At 54.6% G+C, this 21,751-nt stretch overlaps 7 protein-coding genes across 7 annotated transcripts; 5 read left to right on the plus strand and 2 right to left on the minus strand.

Annotated features, from left to right (window-relative positions):
- Nucleotides 1-5: 5 nt before the first annotated feature.
- On the minus strand, nucleotides 6-1,270 carry IUM83_18703 (uncharacterized protein; the record flags this gene model as incomplete). Its single annotated transcript, XM_067943713.1, has 5 exons — nucleotides 6-47; nucleotides 391-546; nucleotides 608-985; nucleotides 1,057-1,081; nucleotides 1,188-1,270. The coding sequence occupies 5 exons, from the start codon at nucleotides 1,268-1,270 to the stop codon at nucleotides 6-8; spliced, it is 684 nt and encodes a 227-aa protein (XP_067780097.1).
- A 2,861-nt stretch (nucleotides 1,271-4,131) lies between these two features.
- IUM83_18704 (uncharacterized protein) lies at nucleotides 4,132-4,695 on the plus strand (the record flags this gene model as incomplete). The annotated part of the gene is made up of 1 exon (XM_067943714.1): nucleotides 4,132-4,695. One exon carries the CDS (start codon nucleotides 4,132-4,134, stop codon nucleotides 4,693-4,695), a length of 564 nt encoding a protein of 187 aa, XP_067780036.1.
- A 1,401-nt stretch (nucleotides 4,696-6,096) lies between these two features.
- Nucleotides 6,097-7,721, plus strand: IUM83_18705 (putative secreted RxLR effector protein; the record flags this gene model as incomplete). Its single annotated transcript, XM_067943715.1, has 2 exons — nucleotides 6,097-7,273; nucleotides 7,351-7,721. The coding sequence occupies 2 exons, from the start codon at nucleotides 6,097-6,099 to the stop codon at nucleotides 7,719-7,721; spliced, it is 1,548 nt and encodes a 515-aa protein (XP_067780037.1).
- A 701-nt stretch (nucleotides 7,722-8,422) lies between these two features.
- IUM83_18706 (KIF-1 binding protein) lies at nucleotides 8,423-8,938 on the plus strand (the record flags this gene model as incomplete). Its single annotated transcript, XM_067943716.1, has 1 exon — nucleotides 8,423-8,938. One exon carries the CDS (start codon nucleotides 8,423-8,425, stop codon nucleotides 8,936-8,938), a length of 516 nt encoding a protein of 171 aa, XP_067780038.1.
- A 77-nt stretch (nucleotides 8,939-9,015) lies between these two features.
- Nucleotides 9,016-9,870, plus strand: IUM83_18707 (KIF-1 binding protein; the record flags this gene model as incomplete). The annotated part of the gene is made up of 1 exon (XM_067943717.1): nucleotides 9,016-9,870. One exon carries the CDS (start codon nucleotides 9,016-9,018, stop codon nucleotides 9,868-9,870), a length of 855 nt encoding a protein of 284 aa, XP_067780039.1.
- A 1,545-nt stretch (nucleotides 9,871-11,415) lies between these two features.
- IUM83_18708 (gibberellin 2-beta-dioxygenase) lies at nucleotides 11,416-14,598 on the minus strand (the record flags this gene model as incomplete). Its single annotated transcript, XM_067943718.1, has 4 exons — nucleotides 11,416-11,516; nucleotides 13,579-13,650; nucleotides 13,843-14,110; nucleotides 14,197-14,598. 4 exons carry the CDS (start codon nucleotides 14,596-14,598, stop codon nucleotides 11,416-11,418), a joined length of 843 nt encoding a protein of 280 aa, XP_067780042.1.
- A 2,091-nt stretch (nucleotides 14,599-16,689) lies between these two features.
- On the plus strand, nucleotides 16,690-17,401 carry IUM83_18709 (uncharacterized protein; the record flags this gene model as incomplete). The annotated part of the gene is made up of 4 exons (XM_067943719.1): nucleotides 16,690-16,754; nucleotides 16,823-16,884; nucleotides 17,012-17,120; nucleotides 17,344-17,401. 4 exons carry the CDS (start codon nucleotides 16,690-16,692, stop codon nucleotides 17,399-17,401), a joined length of 294 nt encoding a protein of 97 aa, XP_067780043.1.
- Nucleotides 17,402-21,751: the final 4,350 nt, after the last annotated feature.

Below are 21,751 nucleotides of genomic sequence, written 5' to 3' on the forward strand. Positions count from 1 at the left end.
CAAGATCAGAAGATGTTGCCCCTTCTCACGAGACCCATGCCACTGGCCTGGAGCATCACCAGCAGAATTATGACCAATATCAAGGTCGTCATCGACCTTGTAGCTTTCTGCAGCTTGCTCATCGCTTTGTTGGGCTGGGAACCGATTCTGCTGGTGTGGAGCTGCGTATTGCTGCGTAGTTTCATTGAATTGGCTTTGATGTTGGTAGTGCTGCTGTGCTGAAATACCGGATACTCGTGAGGCCTCGTTGACTACGGGGGTATCCAATGCTGGCAGTTCGCAGCCAGAGTCGTTGCTGGTTGTGCCCGATCGTCGAAACGAGATCAATCGGAATGCAGGCGAGGCATGCCGCGCCAACACAACTGCAGTCGGTGAATCGCTGTCATGCACCTGATTTTGGTGCGCAAAATGCCTTGAAACGTTCTGTCGAAAAACGTAGGCGACGAGGTGGTGGGTCATTTCACGCTGCGTGCGTGTGGTGCTGCTGTCGTAGTTGTAAAACCACTTGGGGAACTTGCGCTTGTTGATGGCGTACAACACAGTATTCTATCAAACAGTTAGTGGCTTTCACGCTGACAATAGCGATGCAGTCGACTCTCGTAGTTACCTTTGGAAAACGGCCCTGCATCGATGCACTCTCCCTCTCAGCACGCACCCAGACAACCCCCTTATTGGACGACGGACCTGCGCTTAATGCGAGCAGACTCGCGGGAAGTTGGACGCTTTCTCCCACGCCAAGCTTCCGCTCGTTATCGTGTCTGGCGCTGTCGTCGTCCCCTGCAGCGCCAGCATCTCGAAACAACCCTGCCAGACTGGCTGGCCACAGCGGAGCCACCCGCGAGGGCTCGAACCGAGTCGCCACCAACACTTCATCCAGATCAACGCCACGCACTTCCGCCGAGAAGGTCACGAGGAGGTGCACGGAGCACCCGCAGTAGCTCTGCTTGACGTGCTCCGGACAGCAGTGCGGGAAGCACCGGAGCAGCTAATTCAACAAGAGCGTTGCATTAGTCCTGGTCCTACACTGACCAACCGAAGACACTGGCGATGTTGCACCTTGACTCCTTTCTCTCGGTTGCTCCTGTGGAGGACACAAGTGTATCCGTCCCGCGATTAGCGACAAGTGGCCATGTAGACCTGTTCACGAGTGAACTCGTCAACGCCGCGTCACGCGTGGCGCCCCCTACCTGGCGTACTCGCGGCGGAAGAGCGGGTGCTCGTCTTCGCTGCAGCCCACGCGCAGGAAGCGGCACACGACCACGTGCTCCATTACTGTCCAGCAGCAAGCAGCGCTTCGATTCTTATCAAGCTGTCTGTCTTCGTTGACTGAGATTGACCGAATGAGGGCGACGGAGCCAACGCACCAAGACGGGTTTCGTTCGTAAGGCGCTGCAAAGATAGCAGGGATTCGGGCCAGTTCAAGGCTCGGAGCCCTGAAGAGTCTCGTCGTGCTGGACCCTCGCGAACGCCGCCGCCGACTTAAACTACGGCGAGGATTGTATTTCAAGCGCCGAGCGGCAGGAAAAAAAAAACGGCAATCAGATTGGGCGCCGCTCTCAAGTGTCACTGATGGACTCGACCGCAACTTCAACCCAGGAACCTCCATGTTGCCCGTGTCTTCACCAGAATCGACTCATGTGGTCGGTCTCTCAACGTACCATTGTATATTGTCCTCCAGACCCTCATTAGTGATACCAGGCACAAGATTTTTTGTAAATAGAGGATAGGAAAAATCCGAGAAAAAAATTCCGCGAGTACCTTCAAACCGGTACACCCTGTTAATAGTCATTATGATCTGTAGACTATTATAGTAAAAACTGTCGATAGATTTTTTCAAAACTTCCGAATCACCTAACTTCAGTATTGGCGACTGCTGTAGTACTTTTTCGCAGTTATAAAACACAACCTTGAGCACATCTCCTCTTCCTGCTGCACTACTTGGCTTCAGCCCCCACCCAGTCTTAGCGCCGCAATTCCAGTCTTAAAGCACCGTCTAGTCTCCATCTTCTGAGCAGGAAGAGTGCCCCGATGCGACGGCCTACGCGTCTCACTATCGCGCGCTGGAGATTCTGCAGAAGCTGCGGACCACGGGACTTCCCCCCGCTGTGCGTGACGCCCTCTAGAAGCCTCAAAACGCTAAAAAAAAAAAAAAAAAAAAAAGGGGGGGGGAATGGCTAAAATACACTAAACTGGGAGTTTCAGGAAGCTGAAATAGCCGTTTCCAGAATTGGGCGCCCAGACGCGATGAACGGGCGCGCCAGCCGGACGGGACGGCGCGCCTCCCATTCCGCGTTCAGCGACCAAGTTGCCCAAGCATCAGAAAACGGCATCAGGCACCCTGCAATGTCCTCACCTCCACCTGCACCGGCGCCACCACCTCCTTCCCCGGAGTCGGCGCCGCTCGCTTCGTCGGCGCCCCTCCCAGCTCGGCCGGCCGCCGTTTCAAACCCCGTGTCGAGCCCCGATCCGGCCCCCAACGCGCCCGCCGCAGCGACTGGGGCCTCAGCCATCACAGACCCGGCCACTAGCGACGAGACACCAGCGCGGGTGAGCTCCCGGCTCGCAGCGAAGAAGCGGTCGGCGGCTGGACTCGCTGAGGCGCGCCGGCAGAAGCGTCAGCTCACTGCCAACAAGGAGGCTGCAGCTGCCGCGGCGGCCCTCCACTTCGCGACCCCGCTCGGCACGCGCCGCGACACAGCCTCGCCGCCAGACCAACCTCTCTCGGGTCCCTCGCGTGCTGCCGGCCAAGGAAGCGTCGACTCTCTCCCCAGCGGGCCAGCCACAACCGGGGAGCCGCCGTCCGTTCCGGCAATGATCGCTGCCGCGACGCACCCAAAGGTGGCCAAGGCGCCCAAGGCGTCGAAGCCCCCAAAGTCAGCGAAGTCGCCACCGGCGTCCAAGGTCTCAGCGCCACCCGGGGTCGCGAGGGCCCCGAGCCCTTCCTCGGCAGCGTCACTTCAGCCGGGTCACGCGCCTCCGCCTGCGCCCGCAGCTCTAGTAGCAGCGCCTCCACCCCCCATCACCGCGGCCTTGGCACGCGATGTCGCCACGCCGCCAGCGCACGGCCGAGCCCCCCTTGACTCTTGTACGCCACCGGCCGTGCACACTGCATCCGGTCTCGCCGACGCCACACTCGCGCTGCCTCCCCTCCCCGCCGCGGCCAATTCCGGAAATGACAACGCTGGGCCACGGTCGCCATCTGCGACACCCGCTCACGCCTCTGGCCCCATCATCGATGTCGCCGATTCCGACTCGGACACTGAGGCCCCCGGGGAGGCGCCGCCTTCCCCACCTGTCCGCACCCGCAGCACCTCCGGCCCGCATCCCACACGCGCGCGCCATCTGCGCGCTCGATCCCAGCGCACTCGCCGTTTGACCTCTCCGAGTTCCTCAGCCGCTTCCACGCGGGTGCAGCGGCGATTCCATCGCCGCCACGTCCACCGCGCCCTCAATCCGGCGCTGCTCCGGCCAACCCGCTTACGTCCAGAGCCGACGCCTGCTCCGACTCGGCCGCGCCAGTGCCGCCCCCGGACATTGACCCCGCCACGCTATACGCGGAGTTCACCCGGTTCCTGCAAAGCCGAGTCGCCCCTGCAGCACACATCCAGCCGCCGGCCCGCGAGCCATTCCCAGCGTCTCTGGATGCGTACTCGTGGACTCTGCCGAACGACAAGGGCGCGCTGCCGCCGCCGGCTGTCCGAAACCTGCGAGCTGCCGACTTTCCACCGCCGGCACACCGCGCCCGCGGTGACTTCGTGCCGGCCGCGGTCCATATCCTGGCGGCACATCGTTTGTACCCCTTCCTGCTGTCCCCGGAAGGGGTGAATTGCACTCCGAGGGAATTCGTAATGCGAATGCGTCTCCTAGATTGCCTGCGCTTCCGGGACGCGCCGCCAATCCTCGGAGCAACGCACAGCGCGCGCTTTGGGCGACATGGGATCACTATAATGCACTTCCTCCGGGCAGACCTGGCGGCCCAGTTGGCCGCCGGTTCCTCGGACGCCAACCTACAGCCTCGATTTCGGTTCCAACGTGGCACCACCCTCGGCCCCAGCCTGCAACTCCTACAACGACCTCCTTGGCGCCGTCCAAGGACTCACCACCTTCGCGAACGCGGAGTGGTACGAACCGATGGCACATGTTCTCTATCGCCTTCGGAAGTTCGTCACGGCCAATATGGACGCCGACCCCGGCCACACCCCGGCACGCGTCCAGCGTACCCTGCACGAGGTGAACCGGCTCCTCGGGGACGCGTTCGTTCACCTGGCCAGCGACTTGCCCACCTGGTGGAGGGACTTCAGCGCTACTGTGCACCGAATTTCGTACTCGTCGTCGTCATGGGCGGTGGCCCTCTGCAGCTTGGCCCCGGCGGCAGTTCCAGCTACACGGGACAGCTACCCACGCACATCATCGCCCCCACAGCGCCGGGCCACACACGAACCAAGCGCCAGAGGAGTGCAGACTCGTCTCGGTGGGTTCCCCGCCAACATGCGCGCGCTAATTCCGCGCAATGCAGAGGGTCAAGAACCGTGCTTACGCTTCTTCGCCGGCTCAATGTGCTTCGGTGGCACCGCTTCGACATGTGCAGTCCGCAACCGGCTTCACGCGTGGCCCGACGAACTGCCGGCCGCTCTGCTGGCGTTCATCAAGAAAAAATTCGGCCGTCACGACCCCGGCCAGCGCTGCCGCGCCTGACGGGGACGAGGCGCCGCTGGTCCACCAGCGCTTCGTTTCGCCTGTCTCAGATCTAACCCGAATACACACAATTCATACTCGAATCTGAGTCACAGTGGATCAACCCAGATCGGCCCCGCGCGATCACCCGCCGGTGATGCTTGGTCCGACCCACACCCCACTACCACACCGGATTTGCCCAGGAGTGCCCTCCAACCCCAAGCAGACCCGGCACCTGCCGGTGAGAATCCAGGCGTCTCTAACACTGGACATGCCACCGAAGCACGCCCACCCCAATCAACTACCCCCACTCATGCCGGCGAGCAACCCTCCCCGGGTCATTCCGCCGAGGAGTGCAGGGCGCCGCATAATATTACGACCACGTCACCCGGTGTACCTGCCGGTGAGAGGCCCAGCGCTTTTAGCGCCGGTCATGCCACCGAAGAAGACCCGCCCCTTCCGCATCCTCCCGCCCCGTTGGCGCAGGCTGGCCGCGCCCCCGGGGCAGTGCCGCGCACCACCCGACACGGTAATACTGGCCCCTCCCGCCCACCCAACACTCTACGCCCAGCGCCATCTCATGAGCAGCTCCAAATCCTGAACGCCAATAGCACCGACCGCGCTCATCTCTGGGATTCGATTCGATGGTCTTCGTTATCCTCCGCGTTCCGTCGTGCCGGCGTCGAGTTGCCGTCCTACCCGCCGACGGACGCCGCCCACTCGGGCCACGCCTTCCAGCTCAATAAACCACTCCAAGCGGCAATGTCAGAGTTCATTCGCCGTACTCGTTCGTCGCTGAAAGAATTCACAGAGCTGATCCGATGCCAGACGCCAGCGGACTACCGACCCAACAAAGCGCTCCTGCCGTCCACACTAATAACGCAGTGCCGCGGGTACCCCCAGCTGAGCGAACTCTTGCGCATCGCGTCCGAGGGAGTCCGCGTCCAGCTTCGGAAGGCGCCTCCAAGACAGGCCCGTTTCCCCCGGAACCACCCTTCCGCATCGGCTCGAATCAATGTGCTGCGGAAGAATATCAGGAAGGAGCAAGACTTACTGCGCTGCCTCGTAGTTGACGCCGACATCTTCAGCATCTGGCCCGAGCTCGTCATGAGCCCTTTCGGCGTGGTCGACAAAGGCACCGGGGATCCCCAGACTACAGGCAGGACAATCCACGATCTCTCATTCCCCGAGGCCGAGTCAGTTAACCAGTGTACCGACCTGGACAGCGTTCCCAAGGCCACGTTCGAACACTGCTCGCGCATCGCCAGAGAAATCACCCGTTGTAAACAAGCGAACCCCGACTGCGAGGTAAAGGTTATGGCTGGCGACGTGGCGGCCGCCTACCGAAACGCGTGCATCCACAGCGAGTCGGTCCGCTTGTTTGGAGGCCACATTCCCGAGGACAACGCCATCGTCATCGACTTGTCGGCCGCTTTCGGGTGGTCAGGGTCGGCCGGCGTGTACAGCGTCCTTGGCGGAGCCGTCGCCTTCCTGCACAGCAGCAGCGTCAACCCTGAGCACCCGACAGGGTTCTTCAGCTACCACTGGGTCGATGACCACGTCAATGTGGCGGCCGACACCGGCACCCGCTGCGCCGACATCGAGCGCTCGCTTCGCTTCGCGATGACGACCATCATGGGTCCGGCGGCCGTCAACGAGGACAAGTTTACCCCGTGGCGCTCTCGCCAACAAGTCTTGGGTCTCATCTTCGACACCGCTGCGGGAATCGTCGCGATGCCAACAGCGAAGATAATGAAGGCGCGGCAACGCGTCAGATCTGCATTCCGGGCGTCCCGCCTCACTCGCAGCGAATTCCGCTCCCTCATCGGATCACTGCGCCACGTCGCAACGTGCATCCGCCCGGCCCAGGCCTTCCTCCAACGGCTTCGGTCCGGGGAATCCCGTCTCCCCCGCCACTCACGCGTCCAGGTTACCCCCTCCATGCGCGACGACCACTCGTGGTGGTGGCGAATCCTCCACGACCCGGCTCTGAACGGGGTCCCCCTCGAATACTTTGGAGAGCTCCCCGAACCCGACATCGTCGTGGCCACCGACGCTTCGGACGTGGGGCTCTGCGCGCTCGTCCCAGTGCACAAGCTCGTCCAGAGCTACCAGTTCTCCCCGCCCGAACACAACCAGATCGAGGCGTTCAAGCGCGGGGCCCCGAACGAATTTGACATCAACTACCGTGAACTCCTCGCCTGCGCGTTCGCGCTTCTAGCATGGGCCCCGGGGTGGCATGCCGCTCGCCACCATCACCGGCCCCTCCACATCCACTTCCGCATCGACAACACGTCCGCCGTCGCCTGGCAAACGAAGATGGCATCGCGCAACTCCCGGGCCCAAGTCCTCATCCGGCTGATCAGCGCATGGGAACAACAATTCGGCCTCCGCATCTCGGCTTCTCACATTCCGGGGGCCGAGAACGAAGCTGCGGACGCCGGCTCCCGTCGCTGGGAGAACACCGCCTACGCCCGTCGATTCGACGACCTCACCCACGACTGGCACCACACGCAGCCGCTGGCGAGCATCGCGGACCTCGAGTCCACCTGGCTCAACGCCTCCGAGAGCATTCCGTCGCTGACTCGTCATTCAAGAAGTACGCCGGATCTTTCAATAAATGGAAGCAGTGGGCAGCCCGACGAGGTGTCCCGTGGCAGCTCAGCGTCCCGCTAGCTGGGGAGATCGCTCTGATCGCAGAGTTCGTCCTCGACTGCACCCACAGTGCTACCGGTCACCGTGAAGGCGTCCGGGCCGCTACCGCGAAATCGACCCTGTCCGGCATTCGACACTTCTTCGCGGCCGCTGGGCTTGACTTCCCGTCCGACCATCCACAGATTCGCATGCTCCTAAAAGGCGTGGGCCGCCTCGACCCACCGCGCCGTCAAAAAGCTCCGGTTTCCGTTGCGCTGCTGGAGGAGTGCGCAAACGCGCTTGACCTCAACGACCCCGCCGACCAAGCTCTCTGGGGGGTTCTGTGTCTGGCCTTCTTCTTCATGCTCCGCCGCTCCGAGATCGCAGCCACGACAAACACGGCGTTTAAGTAGTTCGCCCTCAAAGCGGCCGATGTCACCACCGTCGACGCGACTGGAACACCCACGGTAAATCCGAAGAGGGCCACCGCTGTCTGCATTCGGCTAAGTGGCTCCAAGACCAACCAAAGTGGGGATCCCACCACGCGGATGCTCGCTCGCTCAGGACACCCAATACTGTGTCCAGTGCTCGGCGCCCTGTTACTCCTCCGCTCCAGACTCAACCTCCCCGCGTCGATCCCTGCAGCGGTATTCGTCGACAAGAACGGCACGCCCAGCTGCGTGACAGCGGCCCGCGTCGCGCGAGTCGTCCGCCTGGGCGCCCGCACCGTCGGCGAGGATCCTACCCTATTCAGCACCCATTCACTGAGAGCAGGCGGCGCAACCAACTTGTACCGGGCTGGAGTGGACGCACTGACGATCCAATTCCACGGGCGTTGGGCCTCCGACGCTTTCAAGCTCTACACGCGCCTGTGCCAAGAATCCGTCGCGAGCGTGGCGGAAAAGATGGTCAGCGGTCCGAGGGGAGCGACAACGCTAGCTTAGCGGCACGTATCTACCACCCTCTTCTGGTGGGGCTCAGCCCGGACATCTTGCCCGGGCGGCTGCAGCGCGGTAGATACGGATCCGCTAATGTAACGTGATGTTGCCCCCAACCGTCTGTGCGTTGTTTAAGAGTGGGAAATGTCGCTGTTGCTGCCTATTTCCTGCAGGAAATGGCCGTCGCAGCCGCCAAATCAGGCGCCACTTATCTGGCGGTGGAGGAGCCTCATCGTACGTGCTGTTTTGAGCCCTTTCCGAGCGCTTTTTTGAGGGCGCTGTGTTATCTATCGGCGGCACAGACGCTGTGCGACAAGTCCGAGGAGAAGAAGCATGGCGCGTTGGCGGCGGCTTTAACGCACACGCACTTTTACTTGGCGCAGGTGTATGGCAGCTTGGGGATGGCGGGTGACTCGGCGAGGTTCTGCCTGTCGACTTTGGAGCTTCAATTGCTGCAGTGCGTGCATGGTACAGAGCAGGGAGACACGACGCGGTTTGCAGGAGCGCACGAGTGGGTGCGCAATGCATTGAAACTCGTGGAGTTCTACCTGGATACGGACAACCCGAAGGACGCAGGAACTTGTCTCCAAGCCAGCGAGTACATGTTGCTTCACCACGGAACGGAGAATAGTGACGAGGATGAGGACCAGAAGATTCTGGTGGCTGAGATCTACTCGACCTGCATGGCATAACGCTTCAGCTTGCAGGGATGAGGAGGGATGGCTACAGTGTTTAGGATATTGACCCTGTCCTACCACGGCCCAGCAGCATGGAGACCACGCTGGCCAAATTGGCACCTAGTGCGGACGAACAAACCAAACTGCCAGGTTTTGGCATGGAGTTTGTACCCGCATCAACTGTGGAGACTTTTGACCAAGCTCGCGACGTGTTTAAAATGGGTCTCAGGGCCTGTACCCGCGCCCGCGAGCTGTTCGTGCTGGATGGCGTTGTGACACAGCATGTGCGCCTCCTCCAGCGCGAAAGCGCTCTGTATAAGCAGCTACTGCCCTTCGAAGATGCTCGGAGACGGCAAGTTGCGATGCAGAGACGCCGTTTGGCACTACTGGCACCGATGTTGGGCGACACATTGAACGAGCGCGCCTTCAGCGATCTGCTACAGGCACTCTACTTTGAGTGCGCAGAGGTGAATGCCGACGTGTTCGAGCTTAAGCGCAGTAAGGAAGTGGGGGAGAAGGCCATGGCGTATGCAATCAAGGCGATCCAGTGTTACCAACAGTTCCTCCTACTCTACTACCCGTCGTCTAAGCCTGATGGATCCACCAAAGAAGACCCCATGCGGGTTAACGTCTTGTGTGGTGGCAAGTCGGTTCCACGTCCAAGTGAAGCCATGTCACCAAACGAGTTCCGAACCATGCTGCTCGGCTACTTCGCACTTGCTCACGCCTGCGGCAAAGTCGCATTTCCGTCAGACACCTCGAAGACTGTGCGGTATTGGCGCCAGAGCCTTGCTTACCACGAGGCCGTGGTAGAACTCGTTCGGACGTATGAACAGAAGTACCCAGGGCAGCAGGGTACAGAGCTGCGGCGCAGCTTTCAGACGGAGCTCACCACCTGCGGCGAGATGGCCGAGCTGCTACCGGAGAAGATCAACCAGCTCGTGTAGAACGGCAAGGCTCTGTAAGATGAACGGCTCACCTGAATTTATACCATGTCTATCTGCTGTCAGCTATGCGTATGTATCTTGATGCTGCGTTTTTCCTAGGCTGCCTAGGTTAATGCTACTGCCTCGTACAACTCGCTGCGGTCGTAGATATTGGTCGTCTCGATGACTTTACAGGTTGATGATTCACTGGCATCATCTTGGAGGAACTTCGAGTTGAACCAGCTCCTCCTCCTCCCTTCGTTGCCGTAAATGAGTTGATGGTGAGGAACACCCTATCAACGGTACTCAGTCAAATGGCGGAGGAAACCCCAGCGAACTCTACTCCACTGAGAAGAAAGCTATACCCCGACAAAAAATCGTTTGCTCGTCTTCTAGCGCCAAGAAGCAGGATTTGTCCATCCGAAGCTCCTGCAGCCGAGAAAGACGACAAATGCTTCCTGGTAGACCTCTCAGATCACGGTTTCGCGTCAACACGAGGCGGACGAGAGCCTCGCACTCACCGACATTGTCTGGTATTTCTTCCAGTGCGTTTTGCTGGAGGTCGAGGAACGCGAGCGTTTTACCTTTGAAGAGGGAAAGAGGCAACGTCGTCAACTTGTTCCCAGAAATATCAAGCTGCTGGAGCTTTGGTATTTTGCCTATTCCAGCAGGAAGCACATGAAGTCGATTGCGAGCAAGCTTTAAGTGCAGAAGGTCGGCAAGACAGTCCCAGCCCTGCTTTGGGAGCACAACTAGTGCATTATCGCTCAAATCAAGATACTGCACTGTGGTCAAGGTTGCGAGAGGATTGCTCGGCATTTGCGAAACATCTTCGACGTCTCCATCATCTTCAGTATCGACAACTTCGTCTTTGTCTGGTGAAACCTCGTCAAGAATGATACTTTTCTCGCCTGGTTGCCACTGGCGCAGCTTGTTGTCTGCGTACGTCAATGTGACCAACGCCTTCAGAGAGCCAATCTGCGAGCGAGGGAAGCACTCGATCTTGTTACCAGTGAGCGACAGGTTCTTGAGAGTTATAAGCTCTGCAAAAGACGTTGGAAGCTTAAACAGCGCGTTATTCTGCAGCGTTAGAACCTCGAGACACCCAAGCATCCCGATAAACTCGGGCAGTTCCTGGAGCATGTTGCGCCCGAGGTTACAGACGCGTAGAGCGCTCAGATTTCCGAACGCATCAGGTAATTTGCGAAGCTTGTTGCGACTTAAATCGAGCCGAGTGAGCTTCGAAAGACAAGGAAATGACTTTGGCAGTCTGCGGAGCTGATTTCTTCGCATGTCTAGCATTTCGAGGTTACTGAGTGCGCCAAACTCCCGAGGTAGTTTTTCGAACGCATTATCGTGAACGAGAAGCCGGCGTAGTGCACTGAGATCGCAGAAATTCCCGAGGAGAGAGCGCAATTTATTGGTGCTCAGGTCGAGCTCCTCAAAACGTTTAAGCTGGTGGAATGAGAGCGGCAGCGTCTCCAGTTGATTTCCAGTCGTCTGAATCCCCGAAAGGACCGTTAAAACTCGTAGAATGTTGGTAGATAGATGAATTGCTGGTGATTCTTACTCGAGTAGCTCGAGGCAGCCGAAGCTAGCCGGTAGTTTTTGTAGCTGGGCGTGTTCGAGTGTCAGATCACGCAGGTGGATGGCACGCTCGAGCATTTCTGGCGGCAGTGCCAAAAGCTCGCAGTGGGTCACCACTAACTTTCCAGTATTGGCCGAGTTTTTGAGCGCTGAATCGAACTCGCCCAACGCCTTCGTCGATGCACTGGTGCCCATTTTGCTGTCTACCTGGAATGCTTTGGTGGTTAGTGGTTGCGACTTTTCCTGGGGTAAGCTATTTCTATGGTAAAAACGATAATGTGAAAGTTTTATTTATTGTCTAGCTTGGAGACTTGTAGGTTTCTGCGCTTTGATGGATCCTGACGGAAACATCAGGCTCACAGCCGAAAATGATCGACAGAAGCGTGCGTCGCCATTTTATCTCCATGCCAGTGAATGGGTAGGAAGGTGTGGGGTATCGTGGTGACTGGCGTTATTGGTGGCGAGATGTTTCGGTTGATTTTGAATTCAGGCTCGAGGACGGAGCTCCTTGACATGATCACGTCCTGATAAGCATCCGTTCGGAGCTGTTTGGGCGTGGGGCGAACAAGACCCTCTGTGTCGCCATCGTTGAGCGAAACGAAAGAGTGGAGTGATTCCCGCAGCGTTTGGGACGGATCAAATGGGACCAAAGCCCAAATTTGGTTAGAAATACGCCAGAAAAGGGGCATCCATCAGTCTGGAAGCCAATCAAAAATCTGGCGGAGAAGGCCCCCTCCGCCAGATTTTATTCCCGTACTTTCTCGGGATTTAGGTTTGGTATAAATGCTGCGGGAATCGCGCCTACCAGCTCTTAATACAGAACGAGAAGAAATTTGTCTATGATATGTGAGACACGCGGCAGCAATTCGAGATTTTGACGCGGATGAAGCACAATGTAGCTTCACATCAGTCTGTATTCACAAGTGACGAGCTCGATCTGGTCTCGGTTTTCTACGACAAAGTACCATGTGGGCAGCTCATTCACTATGATTCAGACTGGATAACCACGTGGTAATCACATGGTTATCCAGTCTGGAGTTATAGTGAACGAGCTGTCGACATGGTTTGATGTTACGAGACCAAGCAGTGAGTTTGTGAAACATCCTACCCTTTTGAGGGGGAGCAAAAGTGTGTTCGTCAAGTATCGATTTGGGAAGGCTGCACCACTCGCTGATCCGCAGATGCTATCCCGCTTGCCACGTAGGAAATCGACTGGCGTTAATGATATCAGCTTTGATATCGTGCGCAACTTTAAATCAACCTTTCCCCACGTTGTAATGTTCGCAATTGCTTCAACAGGGGAATATTTCTAGGATAGGCACTGGAGTATTTTCACGACCGCGGAATTGTTTTTCGCAGATTGACGATGGAGCACGTTTGCTGCTCCTTAAACTAGAAGGATGGTGTTTTGACTAGTGGATTGAGCGGATTCGGGCTTGTAGTTCTGCAGAAAACAAAAACTCATGTGCAGTATCGCTGCTGGAGACATTGGGGAAAGCACCAAAACTACCGCGGCGTGGTATCAGATATTGAGGCGTTAGATCTTATCGTTTTCGAAGTCTTTTAACTGCACGTAAAAACCCGCTTATTGCAGCTGAAAGTGAATCTATATGAGTTTTGAGAACGAACAATATTGCGAAGTTGTCTGTGTAGTGTTTTAGTGGGAGCCGAAATAAAGATGCATTTTGCCTTAGTTTTTTATTACTGTTGGTAATACGTGCTACTAGTAGATCCTTACTTCTGAAAAACCCAACATTCTCCTTCTAGTTTGGAAACAGCGCAGTAACGACATTGGCAGAACCCTACATTAAATCGTGGCTGCGAGTTCAGACTCCATTTGCAGATGCATTTCACGGGTAATTTTTGTTCGAATTTGGTTGAGTGCGAAGGCTTTAAACGCTCTCAACAACTTTGGCAGAAACCTACCAAAAATCACGTTCAATTCTCAGCCCATTTCTAGTTTTGTCCAGTACGGGAGCAAATTTTCGCAGAAAACAACTCTAAATAGGTACTTGTGAATCAATTTTCGTGAACACTTGTGCCAGGATATTGGGAAATGGAGAAGCAGCATCACAAGATTCTGAAACAAATGAATTGACTAACTTCGCTCATATGAACTGCCCCTCAGATTTGAGACCCTACCGTTAGCAGCAACAAGCTCCTTGCGCCACACAACGATAGAGAACTCAAGCAGACAAAACACGCAGAACTGAGCTGGCAGGAGCAAATCCAGCACAGAAAACTGAAATACTCAAAAGATGCAGCGTTCACATCGGTATCTCGTCCAAATTCTTGCTACTTTTTCTCCCCCCGCCCTCACTTTGTCTTCTCCTTTTTCACGGCTTCTGTTGCTTCTCAGCGGCCGAAGTCGTCGTCTCCTCGAACGACGCGTGGGTCTGCTTGTACATGTCCACGAGGTGCTGGCTGTGGTCGTGGGCGGGTACTTGGCCGGGTTCTCGGCGCTCACGCAGCTCGGGAAGCACTCGACCACGCACGTGAAGTTGGGCTCGTCGAAGAAGGGCACCGAGTAGCGCTCCTGGCCCGACGTGTTGACCACGCGGTGCAGCGTGGACCGGAAGCGGCCGTTCGTGAACCGCTCGGCCATGTCGCCGATGTTGACCACGAAGGCGTCCGCGGGCGACGGCACGTCGACCCACTGGCCGTCGTGGCGGATCTGCAGCCGCCCGACGCGTCCGTGGACAGCAGCGTGATGAGGCCGTAGTCCGTGTGGGCGCCGGCGCCAAAGACGCCCCGGGCCACGTCCGACTTCTCGGGCGCGTAGTGCAGCAGCCGCAGCGCCGCCATGGGCTTGTCGAACATGCCCGGGCCGTCGAAGCGGCCCTTGTGGCCCGCCGCCACCGCGGAGAGCTGGGCCACGCCGAAGCCCAGCGCGCACATGGCGGTGTGATACGTCTCCATGGTCGCCCGGAACGTGGGGAAGGCGGAGGCGTCCGGGAACACGTTGGGCCCGTGCAAAGGCAGCTGCATGTCGGCGCTGTCGGGCGGCACGTGGCGGCAGATGTAGTAGCCCTCCTTGGTGTCGCCGCGCGTCTGCACGGCCGGGTCCAGCGTCTCCTCGTGCGCGAGCGTGTAGCCGCGCATGGACTCGTTGGCCAGCACCTTGCGCTTCTCCGCCAGCGGCTGGCCGAAGAACGCCCGCATCTCCGCGGGATCAAAACTGGCCGGCCGACTGCCGTACGGGCCAAGTGAGACCGAGGCGAGTCCGGCGGTGCAGCGTGTCCGTTTCTGGACGAGATCGATCATTGGCGCGACGACCAGTGCGTCACGCCAAGTTGAAGTGACGATCTCCTGCTAGTGCTACATGAACTGCTGCTGCTGCTCTAGATCGAGGCAGCCTCGTAGGCTTGCTCGAGGCGCAGGATCGAGGCTTGGAGTGTTCTGCTGGGGCTGGCTGCAGCGTCTCCCTGGTTGCCGACGTCGCCGTCTTCCCCCTCCTCTCTCGATGATGTGGGCCGCAATGATCGTGATGTCCGGCTGCTGCGAGCGAACGTGCTGCACGGCGGCGGCCGAGACCATGAGCGACACGACGTAGACCATGGATGCGATGGCACCACACTCCTGTAGACAGCGCACAGAAGAGCAGGGCCGCTCGCCCGAGCTCGCCACGAGCGCCAGCAAGAAAACGTTGTGGTAGTTGAGGCTCGTGGGCAGATGCACGTCCAGCAGGACCGGGTGGAGTCTGCTCGTGGCTGCATCAAGAGTGCCGTTGTTGATGATCTGCGTCCGAGACTCCGGGTCGAAGTAGATGTATGCTTGGGTTCCATGGTGCGAAACATAGGGCCGCCGACGCGACGGAGCTCGACGGCTGTGGCGATCTTCTTGCTCAGCGTCGTGACTAGCAACTCAACAGCGCGCGACCTCATCTCGTACACGTCCGGGTTGGTGCGTCCTCAACTGGTCCCAGATGTATTGCCGAATACGTGAGTGTACTTTGGATTGCCGTGACTCCCCCCGTGGACGACGACATGCCAACGACGGTGGGTTTTGGGCATCTTGGGGTGTTTGGAGAGCAGAAGATCGCGTCGCGGTGCTTGTTGAGCTAGCAAATGGCGGCACGGCTGACCTGGTATACTTTCGGGAGCACGGCCTGCGTCTCGCCGCCGTCGACTCGAAGCAGGATGGCTCGTCGGTCCTCCTGTAGGGCGGCATGTTTATCAGTGTTAAATCGACTTTTTTTTCAATTAGCAGCAATTTGACGTACCGAATCTCAAGTACGCGAGCCGAGCGTTGAAAACATGGGATCAATAAGGGCATATCAAGTCGTGCCCACGTTGCCATCGAATGCTGCTCGGACGAAATGATGAGATGGCCTTGGGCGACAGGGGCTTCATTTACATGCCTGTCGGCGAATTCGACAATCATCGGTGGAGCATCTATGGGCTCGGATGACCTGACGCACCGAACAGTCAGCAACCAGCGTTAATTCAACAGCAAGAAGTGGTGGAATGGCCATTTGCCGTGGCCTGTCGCGATGGGTAGTCCCGGTTCGGGGCTCTGGTTTGCAGCTAATCGCATTGTGGCGTTTAGAAGGCTTGACAACTACACGCAAGAAGATCTTTACATGTCAGGAGGGGCTACATTCACGTTAGGACAGCCGCACCTGCAGTTACCGGCCGTCAGTTATGGTCTTGGGCTTTCAACAAAGCAACTCAGGTAACGCTATACCAGCGCGCGGAGCACGGCCTCGCCTCCTGATGTAGTTTCCGCAGAAATACCAAAACAATAAATGAGAGCCTGCCACCTAGCTCGCAACGGCATCTCAAACTTCACATTCTACTCGAATGCATTATTGTTTCGCCGACCAGAGCCGCCCTGACAAAATCTGCCAGCGTTCGGGGCAGTGTAGTCATTGTGCTGACGGAACCGAAGCGGATCAAAATGAAGCTCTTTCCATTTAATCGCGATGTCTACTAGTGGGGCACACCTGCGCTGTCGCGAAACATGACTCAGCAGCTCCTCAAAGTTCAACTTGCAACGGGTGCACTTCAACTCGCACTATGCCGCGTCGATGGGTTGAACCGACGGATTGGCCTGTTTTTCCGCATGGTCGTTAACGTTGGGTTCTTTTGACATCCAGCACAATTCTCGCAAGTAGGCAAAGACAAGCTTATCATATATCCATCTGTTATCGGGTTTTGGCAGGTATTAACCCCTTGGTTTCCAAGATTTTGGGCCCCGAACTGCAAAGTGGAAGTCGTAAGTTACGACTTTCATGTGTAACTTCACCTCTGTATGGTCGTAGACTGTCTACTTTGGTGTAGGTGTATAGACTTTGACGAGTTTTTCGCGGCAAAGTCGTAAGTCTTACGACTTTGCGACCCTCATGCAAACAGCAAAGTCGTAACTGACGGCATTCAAATCTCAGTTTGTCATCCAAGAGTTGCACACGGAAGCCACTCATTTCAGATTTTGCGCGACAAAAGGTACATCGCCTCAACATTTCAGAGAAGACAAGGCACATCAGCTAATCACATCTCCTTTCCTATACAGTACGCACGAGGAACCGTTACTCAAAATTAACGTCGTCGTTCATATCCGAATTTGCGCAGGCCACGGAGGCGTCGCCGTTGCGAGACCTGGCATCCATCTGCAGCTCACGCCGAGTTTTCTTGCGCAATCCAGTCTCTTGCCCTGGCCGACGAAGAACGACGCGCTTACCCAAGGTAGGCGGGATGGCGAGGCCGCACTCGAAATCCTCGTGCCAGATTTGAAAGCACGTCTTCATGGCCCCCTTGTACTCACGTCTCGCTTTTGGGCATAGGTAGGACTTCGCATCATCGAGCGAGCAGCTCTCACAGTAGTAGGTCGTTTGAAACGACTTTTTGCGTACTCCGCGAAGCAGTGCGCAGACTTTACTTGTCCTCTGACGCCGTTTTTGAACGCCAGACACAGTGACCCAGTCGTCGAACTGCGCAAGCGAATGGCCTTCTGGTCCTGTGAGTAGTTGCATTATACCACAAATGACCGCCCGTTTTTTTTCCAACGAATATATTACCACCTACAGGTAATATAACCGTCGAATACCAAAAGTAGTAAAAAAATGGGCAAGACCTCTCGATACCTTCTGATGCAAAGGAGCATTCTCTAATTTTTCAGACGCTACAATACTTCTAAATATTGTTTCAGCTAATGCACAAATGACTGCCAGTTTTTCAAATATAAAGAACGATCCATCCTGATAGATAAAATATAAAGATATAAATAATCATATATACGATCCAACGATCCAACCATAATTATGTGTGAATATTTTATTCCAAGTTCAGGCAGGAAATGTAAAAAGGCACCTAATAAGCCATTTTGTCATATTGAGAGCCATCATCCGGATTATAAATCATTTACAACTGAATATCATATCCCGAAGCATGGTATTGACCCCTTAGGGGAAAGAAGACACCTATCAGCAATGGATAGAGCGTGGCTATTGAAGCACACATAAATTGTAAATATTTTTTATCAAGCTAACAAGGCTCTATTTTTTTCAAAAAAAATTACTATCAGCTTACAGCTCATTTAGAGCAGTAAGAAGCTCAGGCATTTTAGTACGAACGAAATCATTCTTCTTAAGCCATTCGATATAGTTAGGATCAAGAGCTTGGATCTGTTTGATCGTTTTATTACGGTACTTGCCCCAAGTTAGCAGGAATGATCCATCATCGTTGCTGAATTTAGACTTGAGGAATTCAGCAATATCTGGATTGGAATCAATAAGAATCTTTTGATTCAGCAGCCAACGACAGTAGCCTGGATCAGAAGCATATACATCTTCAATAACCTTTCCGTTATGCTTACCAAACGTTAATGAACTCATGATTATTATCCAGTCTATCTATATAGATAGGCATCAGGAATTATTTGAAAAAATAATATTTAATTATGGGCATTCATGATCTTAGAAAAAGCAAGTCAATCATTAGGATAACTATGAATAACTTCACAGATAGAGGAGTCTTACACTTACTCGTGTCCCAGGTTAGTATCGATATAAAAGTTAAGCAAATCGCTCGTGGGTCAGGCAAGACGCTCCTATTAGTCAAGACTAATGATGATAGAATTATGTTAAAGAAAGGCGATTATATAATCGTTCGATCCTACAAACGAGAACTTAGTTGATCCTAACAAATATCTTTATATTAATACAACATCATGATCGGACGCGTGTATAAGATCACTAACACCGACGAAACTATTGTATATGTAGGAAGTACTACTAAGACAATCGAAAAGCGATTTGGAGATCATTTACGCCATTACAAGCGATGGGTCGAAGGTAATGAAAGATGCTCAGCGATGATCTTTCACCATTTTCGTGAGCACGGTATTGAAAACTTCAAGATTCATTTGATCTCTGAGCATGAGATTGATAGCCGACGTGATCTTAACGTTTTTGAGCAGTTAGTTATTGACACGACCAGCTGTGTTAATAAGCAAGTCGCATGGATATCAGAGGAAACGGGTCAAGATCAGAAGAGACTATATCGTGAAAACCATCGAGACAAACACAGGGATTACGCTTCCCAAATTATTGAATGTGAGTGTGGAGAAACATACACTCAAGGGCACAAAACACGTCATGAACAGACGGAGCGTCATCGATATGGGATAGCCAGCGCAGAAGAACGACAACGGATTGATCAAGAGCGACAAGAGGCAAACCGTCAGCGGAAAGAAGCCCTGAAACAGCGAAGGTGTGTGAAAATCGAATGTGAATGCGGTGGAACGTACCAGAAACAAGCTAAAACGATTCATGCACGTACCAAACGGCATCAGCAATGGCTCAACAACTGATCACCAATCGTTGAGTCATATTTTTTTCTCTTCACGAAATGCTAACCAGAGGTTAATTCGCCTGATATTCTAAAATTTCACCTGTGAGTCTATTAAACGTCATCTCGTTCTCGAATCCAACAAGAACCAACATGTTGCAGCCTTGTGTCGAGGCGTTCGTCCCCATTACCTGGATACTCTGAGGAACATCCTTCTCGGTCAAACGTGACACATCCGCTACGAGGACACAGTTAGTCTGCTGCCAGGTTTGGTAGTCAATAAGGCCGTTCGATAACTCCTTGGTTTGGTCACCATCGATCGAGCCGAGCTTAGAGAACTCATTAATGAAATCTTGGAAATCATAGTCATAGCTGATATCAAACACTTGCTGACTACCAATACGTACATTGAAATCACGAATCGACGAACCAGGCTGGACGGTCCAAGGAGCGCTATCGAAGCAACTTTGGAATTGCTGAATGGTAGAGGCATTGAAGTTGCCTGAAGAGATCTCCGCGAATGGAAGTAGAGCAACTACCTTAGCGTTTTTCAGGCTTGCCGACAGCTGTAGGTCAAACGCAGTATTTAGCTGAGTAGAAGATACACCAGTGCCAGCTCGCTGGTAAAACCACTGCGCGTAGTAGTCCATATATCTGATAGTCTTGTTAGGCTTACTGATGATAGCTTGGGGGTTCTCAAGATCAAGGAACGGAACCTAGAGACGGGTAGTCGTGAATGGGAAGTATGTAGAATCAATAGTAGGCTCCAGGGAGTTTGTAATCGCACCCCACGCAACCGAGATGTGGCCTGCGGTCGTAGCATTAAACACACCTGAGTTCGGAGCAGAGCCAGCAGCAGATGCTACCATAATAGGACAGCTCCGACCCGAAACAAGTGTAGTTGATGATAGAGTCATTGACTTAGTCGCACCAAGTGTGATGACGGACGCACCCTGATTCACTCGGAAACGAAGCTTGATCTGGGGGTTAGCCATGAGGTCCAACTCCTTGAAAATCGGGTGAAGATCGACGAGTTTGATCTTAAGCATATAGTTCCACGTTCCTGCAACAGCACCTGCAGCAGTTGAACCAGGTACAAAAGCACCACGTCCAAACTGGTTAGCGATCCTATTAGCAGCACCCGATGCGATAGTAGCCCATCCGTTCGTGTTCTGACCACCAGCTACTGGAGGGTTGCTTAGAAGACGCTTGACGAATCCATCATTTACAGGGTACGAAGCAGCACCGGTAGAAGACGTCCCAAGAGCTGGAGTAATATCCGCAGCAGTAGCGCTGTAGCCATCACCATAGAGACTACTGGCACCAAATGTGAATAACAACGAGCCCGAGCTATCAGGGAAAAGGAAATCTTCTGCACCATGCTTATTTACATAGTCGAGCGAAGTCTCCGCCTGAGCTCGTAGGTTGTTAGCAAATAATTTGTACTCACTCATGCTAATGACAGACGTACCATTGAGCTCGAGAGACATACCATCGATAACATTCCAAACACCACATTTAAGACCAACAGATAGACGGTTGGCTACAGATGCAAGTGTAGTACTTGCGTGGGTGTTCTTCATGCTAACTTTGTACGGGATTACAACGTACGCATCGCGGAGGCATGCGAAACCCTCCGCCCCATTGAGCTGAGCAGTAGCATCGATTGTAATAACGCCATTCGCGTATGAACCCTGATTTAGATCGATCACATACGGAACGCGCTTGCGTGAACTGACCTTGGCGGCCGGGTCGCTCTTCAGCGAAGACTGATATAGAAATTGATCGGCGAGTTGAGTTTCAGACATACTTGTTGAGAGCACTTATATAGCTCTCGATATAGGATCTACGAAAAATAATTAAATGAACTTAGTCAAACCAGTCTCCTCTGATCACGATTTAATATCTTTAGCGAAGCAGCTGGATATCCATCTTGATCACATCTATGAGTCGAATGAGATCAAATCGGCTCTCCCAAGGAAAGGATCATTTCTGATTCTACTACGCAAGCCAAACCAGCATGTAGGGCATTGGACAGCGGTCCATGATCATGAATACTACGACTCAATGGGAGAAGGCCCACCAACAAGCTATAGTATCAGCAAATATAGCGAAATTCAAACCCAATCCGCTCATGGAGAATATTGCGGCATATGGTGTATTCTTTGGTTATATGCAAAGCAGCATAATCACATGGATATCTTCAAACGATTTTATAATTTAAATATCGTTGTGCTTTAAAAAGCTGAGTTAAATATACTACGATCATGTACCGTGAACTTATCATCTCAAGCGGTGTCCCCGCACATAAGCTACGTAAAGCTGTCAAATCTGGCAAGCTATCGCTTACAGCTGCCGAGCTGGCTGGAACAGGTGCCAAATTACACTTGCACCCTGAATCTCACGAGAAGGCGTTAAAAGCCAAAAAGAGCGGCCGTGGCGTCCGGCTTCACATCACGAAGCATGAAATTAAGAAAGGCTACAAGAAGGCTCGGGGAGGCTCTATCTGGAGTACGATTTGGTCGGGA

This window comes from Phytophthora cinnamomi (assembly GCF_018691715.1).
Source record: "Phytophthora cinnamomi strain GKB4 chromosome Unknown Contig129, whole genome shotgun sequence".
Classification (NCBI taxonomy): domain Eukaryota; phylum Oomycota; class Peronosporomycetes; order Peronosporales; family Peronosporaceae; genus Phytophthora; species Phytophthora cinnamomi.